At 42.0% G+C, this 26,164-nt stretch overlaps 1 protein-coding gene across 1 annotated transcript; it reads left to right on the top strand.

Annotated features, from left to right (window-relative positions):
- Positions 1-1,226: 1,226 nt before the first annotated feature.
- LOC140481198 (nucleoside hydrolase-like) lies at positions 1,227-26,164 on the top strand. Its single transcript, XM_072577012.1, has 7 exons — positions 1,227-1,338; positions 8,707-8,778; positions 11,758-11,948; positions 15,216-15,395; positions 17,593-17,704; positions 18,704-18,840; positions 24,321-26,164. Exons 2-7 carry the CDS (start codon positions 8,754-8,756, stop codon positions 24,666-24,668), a joined length of 993 nt encoding a protein of 330 aa, XP_072433113.1. The 5' UTR covers positions 1,227-1,338; positions 8,707-8,753; the 3' UTR covers positions 24,669-26,164.

Below are 26,164 nucleotides of genomic sequence, written 5' to 3'. Positions count from 1 at the left end.
AGAAATGTAAATGCTTGCAAAATGGGCTGGCTGTGCAGGGAGCAACTTCTAGTTATCAGGAGTCTGCTCCAACATACTTCCGTTTACAGGGGAATGAGGACATATGCAAGCAATAAAAGTGACTTTTTAACCAATCAGATTAAAAGAGTTCTTGCAATTAGATTAGATTAGATTAGGTTACTTACAGTGTGGAAACAGGCCCTTCGGCCCAACAAGTCCGGTCTGACCCACCAAAGCGCACCCACCCAGACCCATTTCCTAATGTTTACCCCTGCACCTAACACTACGGGAGGTTTAGCATGGCCAATTCACCTGACCTGCACATTTTTGTTTTAAATTATGAGATTTCTAAGATTGTTTTGATTTGGGACTATGCATTTGGAGAACAATGGAGGGGTTCTGTGTCCTGTCTTGCTGTCTGGTGAACAGGACTGGGATGGCAAGGTGCATTAAAGAGATGGCAGGATTGTCTTGTCAGGAAGAGTGTGTAAAATGTTCAAATTTGCAGAAATGCCATCTGTGTTTAGATTGCTAATCTCCAAAGTTTCTGCAAGGTGTTGAGAATATTGAGTTGTAAATAGTTATACTTTAAACTGTCTATTGAAACGAAAGGTAGGACAGAAATGGGGTCTCACAGATAGTTAATCAGCATTGCTGCCCAGATACAATTCCCACATAATTCTTGTCCCCATGAGAAAGGGAAGTGTTTCTAAATTATTGACTTCCTAAAATTTGCAGACAAGGTAGGCTGCCATGATCCAGAAGAGGAGTAACTGGAGGATAACAGTCTCTCTTGTTCATAGTTAAAAATCATACAATACCAGGTTATAGTCCAACAGGTTTATTTGGAAGCACTCTAGCTTTCGGAGCACTGCTCCTTCATCAGATGGTTGACGAAGGAGCAGCACTCCGAAAGCTAGTGCTTCCAAATAAACCTGTTGGACTATTACCTGGTGTTGTGTGATTTTTCACTTTTCACATTTTTAAGCGTTAATGTAACTTATGGGGCAGAGAGTGTCTCTGGAAGCTCAGCACCAACAAAATTGTGTGCTTTATAAACATAATCTGTTGATAATTATCTTTATCTTAATTTAAAACTCATAATATTGCACATGGTATGAATTTTAAACTGGAAAAAAACAAGCGGCCTGGAAAACAAGATTGTTTTGTTTGACCACCACATGTCGTTGAAGACCAACCCAGTCGCTTTAAGACAAGTTAATCAACTTCCGCCAAGAGCCGCTGGGGAAGCTCGTCAGCTTCATATGTCTTTGGAGGAGCATTTTGCGTATCCTGCAAACTAAAGGCAGAGGAACTGGTTGGTTGAGAACACACTTGGTGAGTGAAGTTTATATTTTCCTGGGCTGATCCGTCAATAGTTGTTTTCTGAAGAATCATGTCAAAATCGAAAACTTTATTTCTGCACAGTTGCTGTCACGTCTGCTCAGGGTTTCCAACACGTTCCATTTTTATGACTTAAACTAATTTAATTGAATAATCTCGCGGGAGAGAATAATAGTAAGAAATAATTGTTGCTGAGCTCTGCACAGAAATATACTTGGTACTTCTAACAACTTGTAAAAGACGCACTTTCCCCAAACTTGGTGAACATTGTCAATGAGGGAACTTATCCAGCATGTAGCTCCCTCATATTTTGATCCAACATTTAAGGCTTGGTTGATATTGGTTTTGGACTCCAGGGTTCTTTAAATAATTTGGCTACAAACAAGTTTAGTGCTGCTTTAAACTCCTCTGAACACTCAGATTTTAAAAGATTTTTGTTTCTAAAAATCTATAACAAAGTCAATTGGAAAACCTATAAGTAAAACCAGTCCATACTTGGAAGGGTTGGAGAGTAAGAATGGGTTTAAATTTTGGATTAAAAATTAAGAACTGAAATTGGATTGGAACTGAGTGGCTTTTTGACACATTCTGTGGGTTTATGCCATGCATTTTTCCAGCTAAACTATTTTCGCAACTTTTATTATACTGATCTCACAAAAAAATAGTTTTATTTAGTTTTTTTAAAATTAATAAGCAGCCTCTAAGCCATTGCAACTTGTTGTCCTACATTGCATTCAACACTGATTAAAAAGTTTAATGTCTTTACAATTCTTATGAAGAGCTAACTTACTTCCTCTTTAAAAATATTGCTTGTTTTTGTTTTGTTACAGTTTTTGGTTTCCTACTTCAAATGGATCATTTTTTAATAATTGGTGACAAATGGGTTTTTACTTTCTCAAATGTTGAAAAGGTTAAGAAGCACTCACTCTCAAAACTGAGGACCAACCCAAATATAAACGCTCTAGATTACAGCGAGTTATGAATGTTTCACTGCATCACACTGCAACGCCTACCATCACGATGTCACTTTTAAGGTGTTTGAGTTCCCCAGAATGCAGAGAACAGGTTGTTTCTGTGACATTAATACTGGCTCCTTGTCACCCGAACTTCTGTATGGCATTATATTACTGGATCTAATTTTGTGTTTTTTTTGGTGGGGGTGGGGGGGGGGTTGCATTTGTCAGTTAAGATTGGATCATGTTTCATGACAACGTGGCAGATGGTGTAATATGGAAAACACACTGGTCCTATTTCTGTCATTGAAAGTCAAGTCTGAGAACTAGGGAAATCTGGATTGTCTAGATTTCTGTATTTCGGCATGAAGCATTTTGGATTAAGTATATCTTCAATGAAGCCTTTAATGTGTCTGTGTGTTAATGTATCTGAGTGTAATGAGTTGAGAGCCTTTAGCAGAAGATATATTCCGTGATAGGAAATCCAGTGTACTTGAATCTGGGTGGGAAGAGTAATGTTTAACTCATTCTACCTTAAGGTTATGGAGTAGCCAAACAGTTAAAATCAACTCCAAAAAAAGTTACCATGTTCCTGTTCCATTCTCACCTCTATTCACCTCTATGGGTGGTCGAGATACCCGCTTGACTAAAACTAAAGACTTGTTAAGACCTGATCACAAAGGCAACTTTTAAAATTCCCTTGTTAGTGTCACTGGGTGAGCCATTTATTGCCTGTCCCTAGTTACCCTCAAGAAGGTGCTGGTGAGCTGCATTTTGAAATACTGTAGTCCATGTTCTGTAGGTACTTCCACAACACATTGTGGTGGTAATTCCATTCTTTTGACCCAGAGACATTTGTTATGGACCAGACCAAACCCCTTAAAATATATTAAGGAAATAACCTGGACTCTACTTTTACTTTTTTCTTAAAGACAAGTGAAAGGCATTGTGTTCTGGGTGCAATTTGATTGGTTAAACTACCAGACTTGAAGCAAAACATACTTTATTCTTACACTATAGTTAAAATATTAACAAAAGAAAGAAGAATTGGAATAACTTTATTGGAAAACTTAGCATAATAATAACTACTAAACAGTAACTGTTCCAATCTAGTAACATCTCATAATCACACCTTTTTGATCACAACTTTTACGGTTTGTTTGATGTTTCTATTTTGGATACCAGGGTTATTTTATAATTCGGCTGCAAACAAGTCTGGCCTGCTTTAAATTCCTCTGAACATGAGGGTTTTAAAAGAGTTTTTTGAAAAAAAAGAGATATAACAAAATCTATCAGAAAACCTGCATATAGAAACCAGTTGGAATGGCATCAAATTTTGGGTTTAAAAAAATTAAGAACTGAAATTGAAACAGGACTGACTGGCATTTTAGACCGTTCCTGTGGCTTTACGATAAGCAGTTTTACAGTCTTTTATTATCTTGAACTTACAAAAAGAAGTTTTTTTAAAAAATAGCCTCTAGGCCATTGTAGCCTGCATTTTGCTGCTTGTTTCTGTTACAGTTTCTGGTTTCTTATTCAAATGGATCTTATTTTAATAGTTAGTGTCAAATATGTTTTCATTTTCTTAAGTGTTGAAAAAGTTAAGAACCATGTACTCTTAAAAATGAGGACCAACCCAAAAATAATTGCCCTTGACTGCAGTAAATTATAAATGTTTCAGTCCAACACAGTGCATCACACTAACTTTACTGTGGCACATTTAATCAGGTTTTAGTTCTCCAAATGCATAGAACAACTTGCTTCTGTAACACTAATACTATGGACCAGACCAAACCCCCTCAAAATATATTACGAAAATAGAGTAGACCCCCACCCTCTTTCTTACTTTTAAAGGCAAGAGCAAGGTGTGTTCTGGATGCAATTTGATTGGTCAAATTATCAGGCTTGAAGCAAAAAGCACATTATTCTTACACTATAGTTAAAATATAACAAAGAAGAATTAGAATAACAACGCTATTGGAAAGCTTAACAGAATAATAGATTATTTAACTACTAAACAGTAACTATTCCAATATAGTAACATCCCATAAACACACCCTTGGCAAAGGCAAATTCAGTAAAAAGGACTGTCTATTTTGCAATTAGAGTCATAGAGATAAACTGCATGGAAGCAGACCCTTCAGTCCAATTTGTCCATGCCGACCAGATATGTTGACTTAATCTAGTCCTGTTTGCCAGCATTTGGTCCATATCCCTCTAAACCCTTCCTATTCATATACCCGTTCAGATACCTTTTAAATGTTGGAATTGTACCAGCTTCCACCACTTCCTCTGGCAGCTCAATCCATGCTCACAACATTCTCTGTGTGAAAGAGTTGCCCCTTACGTCCCTTTTATATCTTTCCCCTCTCACCTTAAACCTACGCCCTTATTTTTGGAATACCCCATCTCAGGGAAAAGACTTAATCTATTTACCCTATCCATGCCCCTCATGATTTTATAAACTTCTATAAGATCACCCCTCAACCTCTGTGCTCCTGGGAAAATAGCCCCAGCCTATTCAGCCTCTCCCTATAGGCTGAAATTTTCCAGCCCTGGCAACATCCATGTAAATATTTTCTGAACCGTTTCAAGTTTCCCAACATTCTTTCAAAATGAAGGAGACTAGAGTTCATGGGCGACACAATGGCACAGTGGTTAGCACTGCTGCCTCACAGCGCCAGAGACCTGGGTTCAATTCCTGCCTCAGGCAACTGTCTGTGTAGAGTTTGCACATTCTCCCAGTGTCTTTGTGGGTTTTCTCCCACAGTCCAAAAAATGTGCAGGTTAGGTAAATTGACCATGCTAAATTGCCTGTAGTGTTAGGTGAAGGGGTAACTGTAGGGGAATGGGTCTGGGTGGATTGCTTTTCGGAGGGTCGGTGTGGACTTGTTGGCCAAATGGCCTGTTTCCACACTAAGTAATCTAATCTAATCTAAAAGTAATCTAACCTAAAAAAAAATGCACGCAATATTCCAACAATGGCTTAACCAATGTCCTGTACAGCCACAACATGGCCTCCCAACTCCTGTACTCAATATTCTGACCAATAAAGGAAAGCATACCAAACGCCTTCTTCATTATCCTATCTACCTGCAACTCCACTTTCAAGGAACTATGATCCTCCACTCCAAGCTCTCTTTGTTCAGCAACATTCTCCAGGACCTCTCCAGTTCAGATGGAAAGAACATCAAAAAAATCTTAGAGAGAACTTAAGCATTTGCTGTAGCAGGGAGAGATGTATAGCAGCTTCCAAACCCCAACAGCTACTGAAAATTAAACTAAAATCCTGGTTCTGTGGGAGCTTGACCCCACCCCTTCATGTTGCTTCTATTGTTCCAACTGTTTTAAAAACCTCAAGGCCTCTCAATCTTTACTTTATTGGTTGTGAACAGGCCACTCACCACCTCTGTCTCAACCTCCCTTCATTTAAAAAAGGGCAAATCACATCTCTTAAAGACATAGTGCCGTCGCTTGCTGAAGGAATAGTGATATATTTCTGAGTCTTGATGTCAAGCAAGGAGGGAAATTTGCAAGTTCTTTCTTATCTGTTGCCCTTGTCCTTCTAGCTGGTCATGGTTGTGGGTTTGGAAGGTGATATCTGAGGATCCTTGTTGAATTTATGCAGTGCATCTTGATGGTATATGCTGATGCTATTGAGCACCGGGGGGGGGGGGGGGGTGCGCGTGTTTGCAAATGTGGGGCTAATCAAGCAGGCCACTTTGTCCTGGATGATAGGATCAAAGATTCCCTTCAGTGTGGAAGTGGGTTATTCAGCCCATCAAGTCCATACTGGTCCTCCAAAGAGTATCCCACTCAGATGCACCTTCCATCCTGTCCTCTTCACCCTGCATTTCCCGTGACTAATCAACTTCGCCTGCTCATCCCTGAAGACTTTGGGTAATTTAGCATGGCCAATCCACCTAATCTGCACACCTTTGGACTGTGGGAAGAAACCCACGCAGACAATGTGCAAACTCCACATGGTTATGGGAATCGAACCCGGGAACCTGGCGCTGTGAGGCAGCGGTGCCAACCATTGAGCCACCGTGCTGCCGAATGTTAAACATCTTGGGTATTGATCGAGTTGCATTCAGCCAGGCAAGCGGGGAGTATTCCATCACCCTCCTCACTTGAGCCTTGTTCATGGTGGACCAGCAATGGAGGAGTAAAGAAGTGAGTTACTCATTGGAGCATTCCTAGCCTCTGACCTACTGTTTTAGTCACTGTATTTATGTGGTGAATCCAGTTACATTTTGTGGTCAATAGTGACCCCCTGGAAGTTGATAGGGTAATTCAGTGATGGTAACACCATTGAATGTCAAGGGAGGATGGTTAGATTGTCTTTTATTGAAGATGGTCATTGCCTGGCATTTGAGATGCAAATGTTACTTGCCACATTTAGCTTAATCCTGGGTATTGTCTAGATCTTGTTGCACTGGGACATGGACAGCTTCAGTAGAGAATAGCACAACTATAGAGTTACGAATAGTGCTGAACATGCTGTAGTCATCAATGAACACCTCCGGAGGGAAGTTCATTGATGAAGCATTTGAAGATGATTGGGTTTCGGACACTGCCCTGAGGATTTCCTGTTGAGATGATTGACCTCCAACAACCAATAAGTCAGGTATTCCATCAACCAACAGGAAGTTTTCTCCTCATTGCCATTGAGCCAGGCTCCTTGGTACCACATTCAGTCAAATGTGATCTTGATATCAAGGGCAGTCACTCTTGCTTCCTCTCAGACATTCAGCTGGCTTGTCCATGTTTGAACCAGGATTATAATCAGGTCAGGAGCTGGGTTTCCCTGACAGTTCCCAAACTGGGCAGTCAGTGAGCAGGTCACTGCTGCAGCAGCACAGTGTGTTGGCTCCTTTTACTGTTTTGCACTCACTGCTTTTTTTATCTTACGGAAGTTCTGTGGAGAGCTCGACAGCTTCAAGCTGTCCACGTATCTGAAGCAAACTGTGTTCCTAGCGGTGGGGGACGGAGGGGAGAGTGTGTTCCCGGCGGTGGGGGAGGGAGGGGAGAGTGTGTTCCCGATGGCGGGGGAGGGAGGGGAGAGTGTGTTCCCGATGGCGGGGGGAGGGAGGGGAGAGTGTGTTCCCGATGGCGGGGGAGGGAGGGGAGAGTGTGTTCCCGATGGCGGGGGAGGGAGGGGAGAGTGTGTTCCCGATGGCGGGGGAGGGAGGGGAGAGTGTGTTCCCGGCGGTGGGGGAGGGAGGGGAGAGTGTGTTCCCGGCGGCGGGGGAGGGAGGGGAGAGTGTGTTCCCGGCGGCGGGGGAGGGCGGGGAGAGTGTGTTCCCGACGGCGGGGGAGGGAAGCAGGTTTGGTCCCTGTGTTGGGTGCAGGACCCGGCAGCCTCTGGGGGCACTGCACAATGATGATGTCAGTGGAAGCAAGATGTAGTGTGTCAAAAAGACTCGAGGGTGGCTGACTACCTCCTGCTGATGTTAGACTCTGTGTTCCGTGGAAGGCCCACAGCCACACCCATGGATCTTAAGAAGGACTGTAATGTTGAAGTTTTAACTTATTTCCTTACTTTCTACTTTATACCTATGATTTTGTACCCGGTACTTCTGTATCTCAGAAGGAACTGGGAATGGTGACTCTACACTTTTCACTATACTCCTGAATCCCTGTACTGGAGTACACATGACAATAAAATCTCTAATTCCATTTCTGAGTATGTGCTGCTTGATAGCACAGTTTCTGATACCTTCCATCACCTTTTTGATGATCAAGAGTGGACTAATAAGGTGGTAATTGGGACGGGGATGAATTAGTCCTTTTTCTGTGTACAGGGCAAAAGCAGAAATTGCTGACAAAACTCAGCAGGTCTGGCAGCATCTGTGGAGAGAGATCAGAATTAACATTTCAGGTTCAGTGACCGAAATGTTAATTCTGATTTCTCTCCAAAGATGCTGCCAGACCTGCTGAGTTTTTCCAACAATTTCTGTTCTTGTTTCTGATTTCCAATACCTTCACTTCTTTTGGGGTTTTTTTTTAAGTATACCTTCGCAAATTTCCACATTGTTGTGTAGACGGCAGTGCTTTAGGTGTACTGGAACAGCTTGGTTAGGGGAGTGGCGAGATCTGGAGCTAAGGGAATATTGTCAGATGGAATATTGTCAGAATGTTGTCAGGGCCGATCACCTTTGCAGTATCCAGTGCCTCCATCCTCTGAATTCAGAGGCACACTCCATAATGCCATCCTCCATAGTCAAGTCCGCTAAGGACAAAGCAAAGGTCCTTTAAGGTGTCACTTATGTTTTTTTAAAATCCATTAAAAACTTTTTGTTTCCTTTTCAGCCATATCTTCATCGCATACAATTCAGACAGTGAAGCAACTCAACCAGCTAACACAGAAAGTTTTCTCAGGTTAACCTATTCCTTTAACTTGCAGAGTGGAAATTGAGAACTTGCTACATTGGAAGAGCCCTGGACACAAAAATGGAGCAAGTTGCAATGCAGACGGGTGAGTGTTAAGGTTGAGAAGAAAAATAAAATTTTATAGTTAACATTTTTAATAGGTGTATCTACTACTAATAAAAAAGTCCCTAAGGAAGTAAAATTCAGAACCCATCAACAGCTGAACATCTTTCTGATCCAAAGCTTATTCTGTTTCTAACAGTATATCCAAAATGTCTGGCTTTAAATTTCATCTCCAGATAGAAGCACACACTTGTGAAATACAAAATCCTAATTGAAAAATCAAATATTCATTTTATTGATCACAGCCTCAGGCAATGTAAGGAATTAAATGTAATAGGTTGTGGGAAATTAAAACAAAATTATGAAAATACATATCAGATCACTTTGCCTCTGAATGTGTCGTTCAGCCTGACATCCTCTCTCATAGTGAGCCAAGTGTCATGGACTGTTGTGTGTCCTATATCCTGATTAAAACATTCTCTAACTTAAAAGCTAAGAAGTCCAAAGCTACCAAAAAACCACCCCTAAATCTCCAACTTTATAACCTTTCTGAGTTCTCATTCATACTAAGACTGCATTACTCTGAGCCCTTTTTAGACTTGAGTTTACCTCAAGCACCACTCCACTGCCATAGTTACTAAATCCATCTTCAATTTTTCCTCAGTCCCAAGATCACTGAAACTGGAAAATATGTTTCTGTTATTTTGACACTAAGCTCCTCCCGTTCTGTCACTATCCTCCTGTGCTCGACTTTGTATAAATTTGAACTCATCCAAAATTCTAATTCCTGACTCCTGTTCTGCACTAAACCTGAAGTAAAATCCGAACGAACTATGCATGCTGTAAATCTGAGGGGTTTGAGTCGAATGTCTCTGAGAACAGGAAGACAATGGAGGCTGGACACAATATGGATGATGAGCAAACAGGGGTTAGTGCAGAAACAACAACAGAAACTGCTGGTAAAGCTCAGCAGGTCAAGCAGCATCTGTGAAGAGAAATCAGAATTAATGTTTCGGGTCCAGTGACCCTTCCCCAGAACAAATGGAAGCGATAAAAATGTTGGTTTTACACAGAAGGTAGGGTCGGGGGAGGGAGTAAGGAGTAAATGAGCCCAAAGAGAGAGAAGAACAGTTGGACAGACAAAAGATTGGATCTGGTGAGGAGGGTGGAACACTGGAGACTGTTAGTTGCTAACAATGGGTTGTGTAGAATAGCAGACTGTGTGATAACAAGGGCTGGTATGTGGGAGTGGGGTCTAGGACTTAGGAGAGGTCAAGCCCGAAACTTATTGAACTTGATATCGAATCCCCAAGCGGAAATTGAGGTGTTGTTCTTCCAGCTTTCACTGAGCTTCACTGGAGCACTGCAGCAAACCTGAGACAGAGTTATTGGCCTGGGAGCAGGGTAATGTGTTAAAGTGGCAGGCAACTGGAAGCTCAGGGTCTTTTTAGCAGCAGAATGTAGGTGTTCTGCAAAGCACCAGCCAGTCTAGGCTTCAGTTCCCCAATGTAGAGAAGACCATGTTGTGAGCAGCGAATGCAGTAGACTAGATTCACCTCGAAGGTATGTTTGGGCACTTGGATACTGGGGAGGGAGAAGGTAAATGGGCAAGTGTTACCACTTTGACAGTTGCAGGGGAAAGTGCTGAGGAGCTGTGGATAGGTGTTGGGAGTGAAGGAACAGTGGACCAGGGTGTCCCAGAAGAAACAGTCACTGTGGAAGGCAGAGAAGGGAGGGGAGGGGAATATCTGTCTGATGATGGCATCCTGCTGCAGGTGGCAAAAATGGAAGCCAGTGGTCCTGTGGATGTAGATGCTGGTGGGATGGTAGGTGAGGATAAGGGAAAGAGGCCTGAAGAAGGGCTCATGCCCGAAACATTGATTCTCCTGCTCCTTGGATGCTGCCTGACCTGCTGCGCTTTTCCAGCAACACATTTTCAGCTCTGATCTCCAGCATCTGCAGTCCTCACTTTCTCCTAGAGGATAAGGGAAACCCTATCACTGTTGTGGGAGGGAAGAGAGGGGGTGGGAGCTGAAGTGTTTTAGATGAGCTGGAGGTCAGTTCTGTTCTGAGGAAGAGTCACCGGACCCAAAACGTTAACTCTGATTTCTCTTCTCAGATGCTGCCTGTTTTTCCAGCAGTTTCTGTTGTTTCTGCACTAACTCCTGTTTATCCATCATCCATATTGGGTCCAGCCTCCATTCTTTCCTGTTCTCAGAGACATCCAACTCAAACCCCTATCCTCATTCACAAATCCTTATATGGCCTCACTGGAATCTCACTCCTCGGCGTTATTGCATGACCCCCAACAATGACTGCTCTGCAAACCAATACCGACTCTGTCAGTAGGATAAGCCCTTTGTGTCCTGGTCCTGGTTTATCTATACCTCTCCTACCACCATTACAAATCAATGCCAGTAGATTAAGTAGCTGATATACAAACAAATTATTTATCTGCACTTCACTGAAATCCTGATCACACAGAAAGGAGCCAATCTCCTGACTTTAAGCTGTGGATATCGTCCACTTCCTCCTCACAACGGTCAGAAGAAAGTGGTCAGAGACCCAGGAGTTGTCCTTTTAATTCACTGAAAGTTACTGCATTTTCTGGGTATCCTTTGGGTTGGGTCAGGTGCATGGTGGGATTGGAAGGGGCCAGAACCAGGACTGGATCTGCAACAGTTGCTGGCTCATTGCAAAAAGTTAGTACCGAAGGAATCAAAGGATGTAGGGAAAAAGCAGGAGCAGGGTACTGAGTTGGATGGTTGGCCATGATCTTATTGAATGTCAGGACAGACTCAAAGGGCCAAATGGCCTACTCCACTCAAATGGTTTATGTGTCTGTATGGGGTAGGGAATAATAGTGCCCTGGGCTGGGGAGGGGTGAGTGTAGGTTGTGGAGGCTGTCTTGGTTGAATTACCAACTGGCTTAAATATCCATTTTCAAACAATGAATCATCAAGTACTGTTCAACTTTACATTGTTAAGCAATGCCTTTTCAAACAAAAGTTCTGCATTTCAGGTTGTACAATGGGAAAGAAGCTGTTGCTGTTAGATGTTGACTGTGGGGTGGATGATGCCCAAGCGATGATGATGGCTCTTGCAGCTCCTGATGTACACATCCTGGGTATAACGTGTACTCACGGAAACACAAACATTGAAAATGTTTGCAAAAATGCGCTGCGAGTGTTACAACTTTGCAATAGGATGGAGGTAGGTGTGGAAGAGCAGAGGAACAAATCTGTATAAGTGGGACTCTTTTTTTTTGTTCAGTAACAAGAAGTGAGGAATACAAAACTTACTTAAAGCTTGGATATATTGTACTTCTGTCAAGATGCTGTCCTATTGTTTCTGTTTGGTACAAACACACAAAACAGGAACAGCAGCAGACCATTCAGCCCCTGAAGCCCACTCTGCTATTCAGTAATTGATTTGGAAAGCAAAGTAAATCTGAACCAACTACCTTCCATGTCCTCCACCTAGATAAAAAAATCTACAACACCAGGTTATAGTCCAACAGGTTTATTTGGAAGCACTAGCTTTCGGAGCGCTGCTCCTTCATCAGGTAACTGTGGAACAGGATCATAATACACAGAACTTATAGCAAAACAGTGTCATATAATTGAATAAAGTCAAGATTGCAGTTAAGTCTTTCATCTTTTGGAATGGATTGCAGGTTTCAGTTCATTAATATGTTAATCCTAGAACTTCTTTTAAGTCACATTCTCGAGATAGTTTAAGATTTTTTTTAAAAATGTGACATCTCAGCTCTTTCATTGTACTAAAAGTTAGAGTCTGTCTGTATCCCAATCTTGAATCAAACTAGTTCTATTTCCAAAATAGGAATTTATTACATGGATTTTCAGCCTGCATTGACTGCCTGCAGATTGTTTGCTTTTAGAGTAAAATAAAATGTATGAATGTATCTGCAAATGCAAATTCACCCCATAGACGTGTCTGTCTGTCTGTCTGTCTCTGCGTGCATGAGTGTGATGGAGTATAAGCCTGTGAGAGGGTGTGTGTATGGGTGTGAGTGTGGGGGGGTGTATGTGTGTGTGTCTGAGAGAAAACGCGTGTATGAGAGAGTGTGCATGAGTGTGTGTGTGTATGTAAGAGTGTGTGTGTATGTGTGCTTGTGAGAGTGTATAGTGTAGTGGGATCATGTAAGTGTGACATGAACCCAAAATCCCGGTTGAGGCCATCCTCATGGGTACCAAACTTAGCTATCAGTTTCTGCTCGGCTTAGCTGACAGGCCAAGGCCCCGCATTACCCAAGAGGACCAGTACAGTCCTGTCCGAGCAGATTCTAAAGGTAGTGGCTGCCACCTGGAAGGGGCACTGCTACCTGTTTAAGAAGATGCTATCAGACAGTAGCTAATATGTGACAAGGTACATGCATTGGTTCCAGTGGCAGCCTGAAGCCTGATGAATAAAAGCTTCTTGGCGCAACCCTTGGGTGGTGGTGTGGGAATTGGCATGGTACAAGTTGGAGAGCAGGACAGTTTGTGTCAAAATGCAGTAAAGTATATGTTATGACATGGATAGCAAGCCAAACCAACTCAGCCTCACGATTACCGGATTGGCAATACAGCGAATTTAAAACATAAACCAGCCTGAAAATCACTCAGTTGTTTCTGAACAGATTAACAAATGATAGATCTTTGATACCAAGTTTGATTTAAACAAAAAAAAAAATCAGTTTACTGTTAAGCATGTAACTTCACGTATGGAGTCAGCTATTACGAGGGGGCATAGCTTTAAATTAAGGGGTGGTAGGTATAGGACAGATGTTAGGGGTAGATTCTTTACTCAGCGAGTCGTGAGTTCATGGAATGCCCTGCCAGTAGCAGTGGTGGACTCTCCCTCTTCATGGGCATTTAAACGGGCATTGGATAGGCATATGGAGGATAGTGGGCTAGTGTAGGTTAGGTGGGCTTGGATCGGCGCAACATCGAGGGCCAAAGGGCCTGTACTGCGCTGTATTTTTCTATGTTCTATGTTCTATGTTCAGTAGAACATAGATGAACAATAGGGCAATGTAATCCATATCTACAATCTGAACCTTATCTTTTTTGATCACAAACCCTGACACTCTTTCTGATAGACAGAATTAAGGGATATTCTTCTTAAAATAAAAGAATTGTTAGTAAGGGATGACTGTCTCAGTGATGAATACCAGGCCTTTGTGAAATCCTTGATGGTGATTGTGTATATCTTGCTTGAATTCCAAAGTCACCAGTCAATGCAAACAGCTTCTGCAGACCTGTGGAGACTTCTACTGGTTTCTTACAACTGGGATTTTTTAAAAAAAACTTTTCACCAGGTTGATAACTGGAGAATAATAACTAGAGAAAGCAAAAACAAAAACCTAGCGCAGTGCAGCAGCTGCTAAAGCAAAACTGCTTCCTGCACAAAACCCAGTCAGAGATAGCTCACCTTTCCTCCTCATTTTCGAACATTCTGCAGTTGGCTGGCCATCATTAGTTCAGGCAGCATCCAAGTAGCTTCGAAATCGACGTTTCGGGCAAAAGCCGTTCACAGGTGAAGGGCTTTTGCCCGAAACATCGATTTCGAAGCTATTTGGATGCTGCCTGAACTGCTGTGCTCTTCCAGCACCACTAATCCAGCATCTGCAGTCATTGTTTTTGCCTGGCCATCATTAGTCCTCCCTTGGTTGACCAACTCAGCATCCAACCAGCTGCTGGTCCCTGACAGCATCTAGCTACTGGTTTGTCTATAGGGTTCTTAGATCATTAATTAACCTGTATTATTGTTCCAGGCTGATTCACAACTGCAAACACCAGTCTTTTGTTCTCCACTGCTTTTGTTCAAAACAAGCTGCTGTTCAAAGTTTAATTCTCAACTTCAACTCACAGTTTCAAACCAGAAGGTGTGCAGGTCAGGTGAATTGGCCATGCTAAATTGCCCATGGTACTATGTGCATTAGTCAGAGGGAAATGGGTCTGGGTGGGTTACTCTTTGGAGGGTCGGTGTGAAGGTGTTGGGCCGAAAGGCCTATTTCTGCACTGTAGGGAATCTAATCTAATCAAATGAGGGAAGATAAAAATAATGATACTCTCAACAGGTGCTTAACAGATTTGAGGCTCCATAACTTAAAGTAAAGAAACTTTATAAACTAGAACACTTAAATCTTAAAAGCAAAATAATGCTAAATGGGGCAACATTAAATCAGGATTTGAATAATCAAATATTTGAAATGTGTTTGATTTCTTCATTTCCTAATTTGAAGAATTGGAGTCAGTTGTACTGTCCCTATTTGTAACTTAGTAAATGCCAAGAAGATTAATCTAGAAACTGCCTGAGTTTTTAATAATACTCACTATCTGTCTGGTTAACAACTAAATAACTGCTTTTCAATAAAAGTATTAATCATCTTTCTTGCATGTACTATGTTTTCTGAAGAACCCGATGTGATGTATGCTCAGTATTTCTGAAAACTATGTTTCCATGTTTGCACAGATTCCTGTATACCGGGGTGCAGGTATCTCTCTCCTTGGAGAACGTCTCCATGATCCTGCTTATCATGGAAAGGATGGTCTGGGTGATGTTCCAGACCCAAATGCTCCAGGGCTGGAACACATCCAAGCTGAGCATGCAGTGAATGCCATGATAAGAATAGTCAATAAGCATGTTGGCCAGGTGAGATGTCGTCTTCCCTCGTTCAAGGGTTGTTCCTTGGGATTGAGGGTGACCTGCTTCCTTTCTGCTTCGTGTCTTTTGAGACATCTCTGTAAATCTAATGTACGTTCTGCAGTCTCTGCCACATGAAGAGTCAGATAGATAGGCTGCGAGGAGGATTGTATATTTTCTCTGCCACCTCAGTTTAACCTCTATGCATTCCCATTGAAATCTAACAATGTTTTGCTGCCTTCGCAAATGTACCTTTTTCCATTTTTATTGGTCACAAGTCAGGGACACCGATGAGTCGCTTCGGCTGTTTGATCACTTCAGTGATGCTTTCAGGATATCCGAAAAGCATTTCCTCCTGCAAGTCTCCCAGTTTGACTGTGTTCCAAGCAGAGCAGTGGCTTCAGGAGTCTGGCTTCAGGCACGTGAACATGTCCTGGTCAATGAAACTAGTTTTACATGATTCGGGTTTTCATGCTGGGCACATCAGCTGGAAAAAGCATGCTGCTGTTGGGAATGCCTTTCTTAGATTTAAAGCATTTTGTGAGGGCACCACTGGTGGGTTTTTTGTTTGCTCAGCTGATGTACCCACTGTAATTGTGAAAGATACAAAGTAGTTGGGACAGCAAAACTTAGCGGTCAAAGTCTTTGAAAACCTTAAGGACACATGGCAGGAGACTGGAGTGGGCTTGTTTTTTTGAATTGGGGCAGGCCTGTGTAAAGAAAGAGAGGATCTTATCTCAGCAGAAGCGTAAAAGATTAAGGAAATTTGGAAACAGTGATATTTCTGTGCGAACCATCACAATTCAGGTTTGTGCTAAATGTTTCAAGAATAAAATGTCCTGTGCTATAGCTAAACTATTGTAATTGTGAACAAGTTAAGATTATATTCACAGCGAAGAATATTTGAACATATTAATGAAATGCCAGCACAAACTTTAATTGTGTTTTTGTAAATAAGGAATTGTGTCTCCAGTAACAAAACAATTTTATTAACACGATGTGATGAGTGTGGTCACACAGGGTCTGTGCAGGGACCTCTGCTTTTTTGTGCAGTTTATATCAATGACTTGGAGAAAGAGAATGATTGATTAGTAACTACGTTTTCACCTGAGACAAAGATGGGTAGGACAGTAAGTTGTGAAGTGGATGTTTTGGAGATGGAGACACACAGGCTGTGAGTATGCAAAATTCTAACCGAGTATAAGGTAGGAAATGTGAAGTTACTTACTTTGGAAGGAAGAATAAAAAAGCAGAGGACTACTTTAAATAGAAGGTGACTGCAGAATTCAGAGCTGCAAAGTGATCTTGTTATTCCACTGCATGAGTCACAAAATGTTCAAACGCAGGTTCAGCAAGTAATTAAGGAAGATAATGGGATGCTATTCTTTATTACAAGATGAATAGAACATGAACGCAAGGATGTTCAACTTCTGTTACAAAGGGCATTAATGAAACCACATCTTGAATCCTTTGTGCAGTTTAGACCTCACTTTTTTAAGGAAGGAGATGAACATCTTTGAGGTGGTTCAAAAGTACTTTACTAGATTGATCCCTGGTTTGAGCAGTTTATATGATGAGGATAAGTTGGACAGACTGGGATTGTTTCCACTGGGGTTTAGAGTGAAGCGTGGTTTGGTTGAAGTATATAAGATCCTCAATAGTGTTGGTAACTTGGATGGAGAAAGGATATTTCCTCTTGTCACAATTCTAGCACCAGAGGGCACTGTTTAACAATGAACACATGCCCATTTAGGAAAGAGACGAGAATGTTTTTATGTCGTTTCACTTTGGATTTCTCCATCTCAGATGGCAGTGGAGGCAGGGCCATTGAATACATTTAAAGGAAAGATTGGTAGATTCTTGTTGGGTGAGAAAATCAAAGGTTATCACAGGTAGACAGGAATATGCAATTTGAAATGCAAACAGATTTGTCATGATCATATTAAATGGTGGGACATGGTGGAGGGATCAAGTAGCCTGGTCCGAACTTTTATGTTTATTTACTTGTAAATCTTAAGTAGGTCAAACAGAGTCGCATTCTCATTGAAACATTGTTTGTCTGATATGCAATGCAGTATTCCTGAAAACATTTATGAACACTGCAATAGGTTTTACTTTGAATTCAGCAATAGCTTTTTACTATGACAATGTACAAAGGAATGAACGCCTCACTGTTACTATCCTCAGACATTGCATCATCTTGTAGGTCTGTCTTGTTGCTGTTGGACCCCTGACCAATGTGGCCCTGGCTGCAAAAATGGACCCCACTTTCCCAACAAAACTGAAATCTTTGTACATCATGGGAGGAAACATGGAAGGTAGGTCTCCTTTACTGAAGCAAAATACTGTGGAGGCTAGAAATCTGACTTGAACAGCAAATGATGGAAGTACAGAGCAGGTCTGACAGCATCAGGAGAGAGAGAGGAAGAGAGTTGGTGGGTGGAATGTAATATTATGATCAGTCGGCGGGGGGGGGGGCGGCTACTGAAAACCGGTGGGAACTTTATGTTGTTCATTTTCAGGAGACCCAATGGAATGTTGCAATGATTCAACATTTCCTGGGGCAGTGATATGCTCCCATTGAAATAATAGTGTTGCAGTGTAGACAAGCACAGCAGGTCAGGCAGCATCCGAGGAGCAGGAAAATCAACATTTCGGGCAAAAGCCCTTCATCAGGAATGAGGTCAGGATGCTGCCTGACCTGCTGTGCTTTTCCAGCACCACTCTAATCTTGACTCTGATCTCCAGCATCTGCAGTCTTCACTTTCGCCTTGGAGTATAGACATTCCATCCCAAGAACTGCTGACAAATCAGTGGCTGTAAACTATCCAGTATTATCAACGCCACTGGGACAGAAGGCCAGAGCTAGTACTGCACTGAGATCTTCAGCAGGGATTAACAATAGAACGCTGGAGAGCGGTGAGTGTGAGGACATTGGGGATAATAAACCAGGACCTTGGCGAAGTGGGTGAGTGGGTCAATTTAAAAGGCAAGAGAATAGCTTCAGACTAAGGTCTCCCCTTGATCAGTTGCAGAGTGTATGGGATGAGAGACACCTCTGTCTTCACACCCTCAGTAGGCCACAGCCAAGCTTTACTGAATTTGTTGGGCAGTTGATCCACCAGTGGTAAGATGTGGTTCTAAAGTCAGCCTTGAGCAGTTTCCTAAGAGTTTCAGTAGATCTTCAGGCAGGAAGGCCACCCTCCATCCTTTCCAAATGAAGCTTACTAAAGGTCTAACCTCCAAGATGGCCAATTACCGCTACATTATGTCAATTATCGTGTTCTCAACATTTACGATGTCTGCTTTATTTTCAGCCCGAGGGAATGTGAGAGTCTGCAGTGAGTTTAACTTTGTTACTGACCCAGAAGCAGCTTCCATTGTCCTCAGCCATTTTACATGCCCCACTCACATTGCCACCTTGGAATATAGTCTCCGTCATCGATTACCATGGGTAAGTTCTTCAATTTAGGCAAAACTAAGGCACAATTTATCAGCTGCCCCTCAGCCTTTTAATACTCCATCCATCACTTGAAAGGAGATACTGTCTCAGGGAGCTGCTGGCCTCTTTGATTGGCTCCAGGTTTGTAATCCTAGCATCACCACTCTGATTGGAAGCCACTGTTGGGACTATGTCCAGTCCCAATGAAGAAAAGTCAGAATTCAGATGGAAGTTTAGTTCTGGGAGCTCACATACACATTCTATGTTTTGTTATTGGATCATGCAACAAAGCAACTGGTACTAGCAAAAACGTTTAGTTTCCTTTCTGATGGAATACATGGTGGAACTAACTCTAGTTACTTCATACATATGTATAAGCAATCCCAGTTACGTTAATCAACGAGCATAGATTTTTGAATCGGTCTAGCTCCCTATTCTAATTAGATTTCAAGGTTTAAAATGACTAACTATTAAAGGGTTAAACTTTTGGGCGCCATGTACCAGGAGGGGAGGTCTTCACAAAAAGACTGCGGTAAGAGGGCATATCTTAAAAGTGCTTTAAATTGTGAAGGGTTGCGACAAATTTGGATCCAAGTAAGCTTTTCTGCTGTGCACTGAATATAATGACATCTGGGATTTGCAGTTTCCCTCATTTCAGAGAGTATACAATATTCAATGGATTTTTGTAGATTATCATTCACTAAATTGGATTATGTAATGAAATGCAAGCAGTACAAACTAGAACATGATCAATGTTATATAAAGATAAAATTTCTACAGTCTTAGTGGACTATCGGCTGCTCACTAATTGTGGAGAGAGATGACTGGTGGTCCTTTAACCTGGAAGTTCCCAACCCCTCAGGTCAGTGGTGAGGCTGAAAAGGTCGGATCTTCATAATAATCTCTGCCAGCACAGGAAATGAACCCAGACAAAACGGCCGTTTAGGGTTCTAGTGTCAAAATGAAGTAAAGCACGAAAATAGACCTTTCAGTCCAACTTGTCATGCTGACCAGCTATCCTAACATAATCTAGTCCCTTTTGTCTGCACTTGGCTCATATCCCTCTAAACCCTTCTGATTCATATACACATCCAGGTGCCTTTTCAATGCTGCAATTTTCCAACCTCTACCATTTCTTCTGGCAGCTTATTCCATATACACCACCCACTGCATGAAAATGTTGCCCCTTAGGCCCCTTTTACTATTTTTCCCCTCTCACACTAAACCTACGCCCTCTAGTTCTGGACTCACCCACCCCAGGGAAAAGACTTTGTCTATTTACCCTAACCATGCCCTTCATCATTTTATAAATATTTATAAGGTCACCCCTCAGCCTCCAACGCTCCACGGAAAACAGTCCCAGCCTATTCAGCATCTCCCTATGGCTCAAATCCTCCAACCCTGGCAACATCCTTATAAATCTTTTCTGAACCCTTTCAAGTTTCACAATGGGTGGCACGGTGGCTCATTGGTCAGCACTGCTGCCTCGCAGCACCAGAGTCCCAGGTTCGATTCCAGCCTTGGCCAACTGTCTGTGTGGAGTTTGCACATTCTCCCCGTGTCTGTGTGGGCTTCCTCCAGATGCTCTGGTTTTCTCCCACAATCCAAAGATGTGCAGGTCAGGTGAATTGGCCATGCTAAATTGCCCATAGTGTTCGGTGCATTAGTCAGAGGGGGAGTGCGTTGCTCTTTGGAGGGTTGGTGTGGATTTGTTGGGCCAAAGGGCCTGTTTCCACACACTAATGAATCTAATCTAATCTTAAAAAAACAGCCTTCCGATAGGAAGGAGACCAGAATTGCATGCAATATTCCAAAAGTGGCCTAACCAATGTCCTATACAGCTGTAACATGACCTCCCAACTCCTGTACTCAATGCACTAACCAATAAGGGAAAGCATAACAAACACATTCTTCACTATCATATCTACCTGCAGCTCCACTTTCAAGGAGCTATGAACCTGCACTCCAAGGGCTCTTTGTTCAGCAACACTACCTAGGACATTACCATTAAGTGTAGAAGTCCTGATTTGATTTGCTTTTCCAAAATGCAGCACCTCGCATTTATCTAAATTAAACTTCATCTGCCACCTCCTCAGCCCATTGGCCCATCTGATCAAGATTCCATTGTACTCTGAGGTAAACTTCTTTGCTGTCCACTACACCTCCAATTTTGGTGTCATCTGCAAACTGACTAACTATACCTCCTATGTTCACATCCAAATCATTTATATTAATGACAAAGAGCAGTGGACCCAGCACCGATCCTTGTAGCATACACTGGTCACAGGCCTCCAGTCTGAAAAGCAACCCTCCACCAGCACCACCTTTGAGCCAGTTCTGTATCCAAATGGCTAGTTCTCCCTTTATTCAATGAGATCTAACCTTGCTAACCACTCTCCCATGAGGAACCTTGTTGAATGCCTTACTGCACTCCATATAGATCATGCCCACCGCTCTGTCCTCATCAATCCTCTTTGTTACTTCTTCAAAAAACTCACTCAAGTTCGTGAGACATGATTTCCCACACACATGACCATTCTGACTACCCTTAATCAGTCCTTGCCTTTCCAAATACATGTACATCCTGTCCCTCACGATTCTCTCAAACAACTTGTCCATCACCAATGTCAGGCTCACCGATCTATAGTTCCCTGGCTTGTCCTTACCACCTTTCTTAAATAGTGGCATCACATTAGCCAACCTCCAGTCTTCCAGCACCTCACCTGTGACTATCGATGATATAAATATCTTAGGAAGGGGCCCAGCAATCTCTTCCCTAGCTTCCCACATAGGTCTGGGGTACACCTGATCAGGTCCTGGGGATTTATCCACTTTTATGCATTTCAAGACATCCAGCACCATTTTTCAAGATGTCACCATCTATTTCCCCATATTCTCTATCTTCCATGTCCTCTTCACAGTAAACACTGATGCAAAATACTCATTTAGTATCTCTCCCATCTCCTGCGACTCCACACATAGGCTGCTTTGCTGATATTTAAGGCACCCCAATCTCTCCCTAGTTACCCTTTTGTCCTTAATGTATTTATAAAAACCCTTTGGATTCTCCTTAACCCTCTTCGCCAAAACTATCTCATGTGCCCTTGTTGCCCTCCTGAATCCCCTCTTAAGTAATATCCTATTGCCTTTATGCTCGTCTAAGGATCTCTCCTGTCTATACCTGACATATGCTTCTTGCTTTTTCTTAGCCAAACTCTCAATTTTTCTAGTCATCTAGCATTCCCTAAATCTATCAGCCTTTCCTTTCACCATAACAGCAATGTACTGTCTCTGAACTGGCGTTATCACATTTTTGAAGGCTTCTTATTTTCCAACCATCCCCTTACATGCGAACATCTGCCCCCAATCAGCTTTTGAAATGTCTTGCCTAATACTGTTAAAAATAGCCTTCCTTCAATTTAGAACTTCAACTTTTAGATCTGTCTATCTTTTTCCATCACTATTTTAAAACCAATAGAATTGTGGTCGCTGGCCCCAAAGTGCTCCCCCACTGACACCTCAGTCACCTGCCCTGCCTTATTTCCCAAGAGTAGGTCAGGTTTTGCACCTTCTCTAGCAGGTACATCCACATACTAAATCAGAAAATTGTCTTGTACGCACTTAAGAAATTCCTCTCCATCTAAACCTTTCACACTATGGCAGTCCCAGTCTATGCTTGGAAAGTTAAAATCCCCTACCATAACCTACTTATTATTCTTACAGATAGAAACAAATTTTGTAAGTAAATTTCAGCTAACTATTTCCTGATAACTATTAGGGGGTGTATAATTCAATCCCAATAAGGTGATCATCCCTTTCTTATTTCTGAATTCCACCTAAATAACTTCCCTAGATGTATTCCCAGGAATATCCTCCCTAAGTACAGAAGTAATGCTATCCCTTATCAAAAAATGCCACTCCCCCTCCTCTGTTGCTCCCCTTTCTATCCTTCCTGTAGCATCTATATCCTGCAAGTTGCCAGTCCTGTCCATCCTGAAGAAGGGCTTATGCCCGAAACGTTGATTCTCCTGCTCTTTGGATTGCTGCCTGACCTGTTGCGCTTTTCCAGCAACACATTTTTCTGTCCATCCCTGAGGCATGTTTCTGTAATTGCTATGATTTCCCATCCCGGCATTGGATTCACAAACATCCACTCCCTCAACCACCGATGCTCAGTTGGAACATTATGAATCATCTACAAGGTGCACTGTAAAAATTCTTAGGCAACACCTTCCAAACCCACAACCACTAAGGTATAGAAGGATAAGGGCAGCAGATGCATGGGAACACCATCTGCAAGTATGGGGGAGAGGCATGAAAGTGGAGTTGAGGAATAACAGATCAGCCATTATTTCTTTGAATGGCAGAGTGCAAGTATGGGGGAGAGGCATGAAAGTGGAGTTGAGGAATAACAGATCAGCCATTATTTCTTTGAATGGCAGAGTGGATGTGATTGGCTGAACAGCCTACTTCTTCTGCTCCTCTATCTTATGGTCATAAGTTCCCCTCCAACCCATTCACCATCCTGACTTGGAAATATATCATAGTTCCTTCAGTGTTGTTGGGTACAAATACTGGAGGATTGAGTTGAATTCCCTCCATAATGACATTGTGCATTGACCAAAGCACATTGACTGCAGCCATTCAAGAAGTCAGCACACCACCACATGCTCAAGGGCAAGTGACGAGAGGCAGTAAATGCTGGCTCAGCCAGTGATACCCACATGCCCTGTGCAAATACAAGTTAAAGGGTTTAGCAGAGTACAAGTGCACAAAAGTAATTGAACATCAAGGTGTTACTTATATACTTCTGACATTCACTGAATCTTAACACTAATGAGTGAGCACAGCTGTTTCTAAGAGAACATGTGGAACTGCAGCTGCCAACTTTCTTTGCAAACACATAATCGGTCTCCTTTTTGGCTGATGTTAGTGGCTGTTTAAAATAAACATGGCGAACTATATTTACAAATTTGGAACTATGAAAGCAAATCAGGATTGCAGGAAGGGTTTTTTGACTGAAATTGTGCAACTGTGTGCAACAGGTAATTAACACAGGTGTGGAACAAAAAGCCCTCAGTGGCTTCCAAAGTGAGCAGCTTTGGTTTTTAATCAACCTGCTGATTGTAGAGAAGAAGACAGTGTGTCTTGTAGATGATTCATACTGTTCCAACTGAGCATCGGTGGTTGAGGGAGAGTGCATGTTTGTGAATGCAATGTCGGGATGGGAAATCATAGCAATTACAGAAACATGCCTCAGGGATGGACAGGACTGGCAACTTGCAGGAGACAAATGCTACAGGAAGGATAGAAAGGGGAGCAACAGAGGAGGGGAAGTGGCATTTTTTGATAAGGGATAGCATTACTTCTGCTCAAACACCCCAGTCCCTTATCTGCTGTTGGGTTGTGGGGTTATTCAAAATATTATAGATATCTGGACCAAAAGCTCTTTCAGTGGCTGAAATATTATCACCTTTTCTCTTGAATTGCAGGACTTTTTTCATAAATGGATAAATCAAAATACTGAAAAAGCTCGATTCATGAAGAATATAACTGCACTTACTACTCAGTATGTCAAAGATGATAAAGGCAACAAAGAGCTGTTTTTTGGAGAGGGGTTTGTGTCCTGTGATTCCTATGCAATGGCTGCTGCAATTGATGAGTCTGTTGTCACTGAACATGCAGTGTATGGGGTAAGTGTGGAACTGCATGGATCATTGACCAGAGGGATGATGGTTCTAGATACCCTTGATCTCCTGAAACTAAAGCACAAAGCTATTGTCTTTCTGAAATGTGACATGGAAAAGTTTAAGCAGCTGTTGGTTAATGCTGTGAAATAGAATGCTGCAAGTTTTTAATGGGGAAAGAAAGGAAAAGTGAACATATATTTCATGTTGTATTATTTAGGAAGTAAACTGTAATGCAGTACAAACTTAGCCAAATTTAGACAACATGCTGATACATTGCTAATATCTTTATCACAGTTACACTGCTTGTGTCTGCCTGGCACCAGCTCATCTGCTATGAAAACTTTCATTCATGCCTTTACCATCTCTCAAAGTTGATTATTCTAATGCTCTTCTGCTGGCATTCCATCTTTCTTCCCATTGTACAACTGAGGTCATGCAAGATTTGCTGCCTAGACCTAACTTCCACTGAATCCAATTAATGTTTACCTGTCCCCTATGCTACTGACCTACATTGGCTTTTAATTCTTGTCTTTAAATCTTTCCCTATCTCTGCAAATCTGAGATTCTCTAACCCTTCCATTCTAGCCACATGTCTGCTGCCTTCCATCACTCCAATGTCAGCTGTATCCTCCCTAAGCTCTGGAATTCAACCCCTATACCTCTCTGCCTTTCTTTTCCCTCTAAGATGTTGTATATATCCTACCAATGTGACCAAACTTTCTGTCAGGTTTCCTAATATCTCCTTATGTTGGTTGGTGTCTGAAATAACTCTTCAAAGCCAGCGTCCCATGACCAAGTCACCCTTTATTTACATGTGCACAGTACACTGGCTCTGGCCAGCCTGCCTGTTCCCAGTCCCTGAACTGATGCACCCAGATTGGCCTGGGTTAACAACCCCAATCAAGGAGCTCATAGTCAATGAGATCCACCTGATTCCAATCACTACAGTGTCAAATTTATTTAATGGGGGTATTCTATTAAATTCCTGATGAAGGGCTTTTGCCCAAAATGTCAATTTTCCTGCTCCTCGGATGCTGCCTGATCTGCTGTGCTTTTCCAGCACCACTCTAATCTAGACTCTGATCTCCAGCGTCTGCAGTCCTCACTTTTGCTTTTTGCCCAATGTTCTATTAAATGCCTTACTACTTTAAAGTCGCTTTTATTAATTGTTATAGCGTTAACCAGCTGATTATGCTTTGGCCTTAGAGATTTGCATTTCGAGAAAACCATTTTGCTTTCTTTATTTTACTAATCTGAATTTGATGCAAGGATCAATACAGCTATGGAAGCTGAAATAAAAGCAGTGCTGGAGAAAGTCAGCAGATCTGGCAGCATCTGAGTGGAGTTCTTTGGGACTGAAGAAGTAGTCATACTGGACTCAACATTAACTCTGTGTCTCTCTTCCTATATGCTGCTAGGTCTGCTGAGTTTCTCCAGCACATTCTGTTTATATTTTCATCTCCAGCATCTGTAATACTTTGCTTTTAATTGTGAAAATTTCTGTATTTAATCTCAAAGAGGAATATGTTATACTTTTTTTAAAAAAGGGCTTCGCTTTTATTTAATCAGATGTACTAGCATTTGATAGTCATGGATAAACGCGCTCTTGTATGTTATGAATCAATAAAAATGAGAGCTGCGTGCAA

Source organism: Chiloscyllium punctatum, chromosome 9 (genome assembly GCF_047496795.1).
Source record: "Chiloscyllium punctatum isolate Juve2018m chromosome 9, sChiPun1.3, whole genome shotgun sequence".
In the NCBI taxonomy this organism is placed as follows: Eukaryota; Metazoa; Chordata; class Chondrichthyes; order Orectolobiformes; family Hemiscylliidae; genus Chiloscyllium; species Chiloscyllium punctatum.
Note: the sequence above shows the minus strand (reverse complement) of the source record. Positions and strands in the feature narration are given on the sequence as shown.

Coding starts and splice junctions, on each gene's coding strand:
- LOC140481198 (XM_072577012.1), top strand. CDS start 8,754: ATGGAGCAAGTTGCAATGCAGACGG. Junction 8,779..11,757: donor GCAAGTTGCAATGCAGACGG/GTGAGTGTTAAG, acceptor TCTGCATTTCAG/GTTGTACAATGGGAAAGAAG. Junction 17,705..18,703: donor CATGGGAGGAAACATGGAAG/GTAGGTCTCCTT, acceptor CTTTATTTTCAG/CCCGAGGGAATGTGAGAGTC.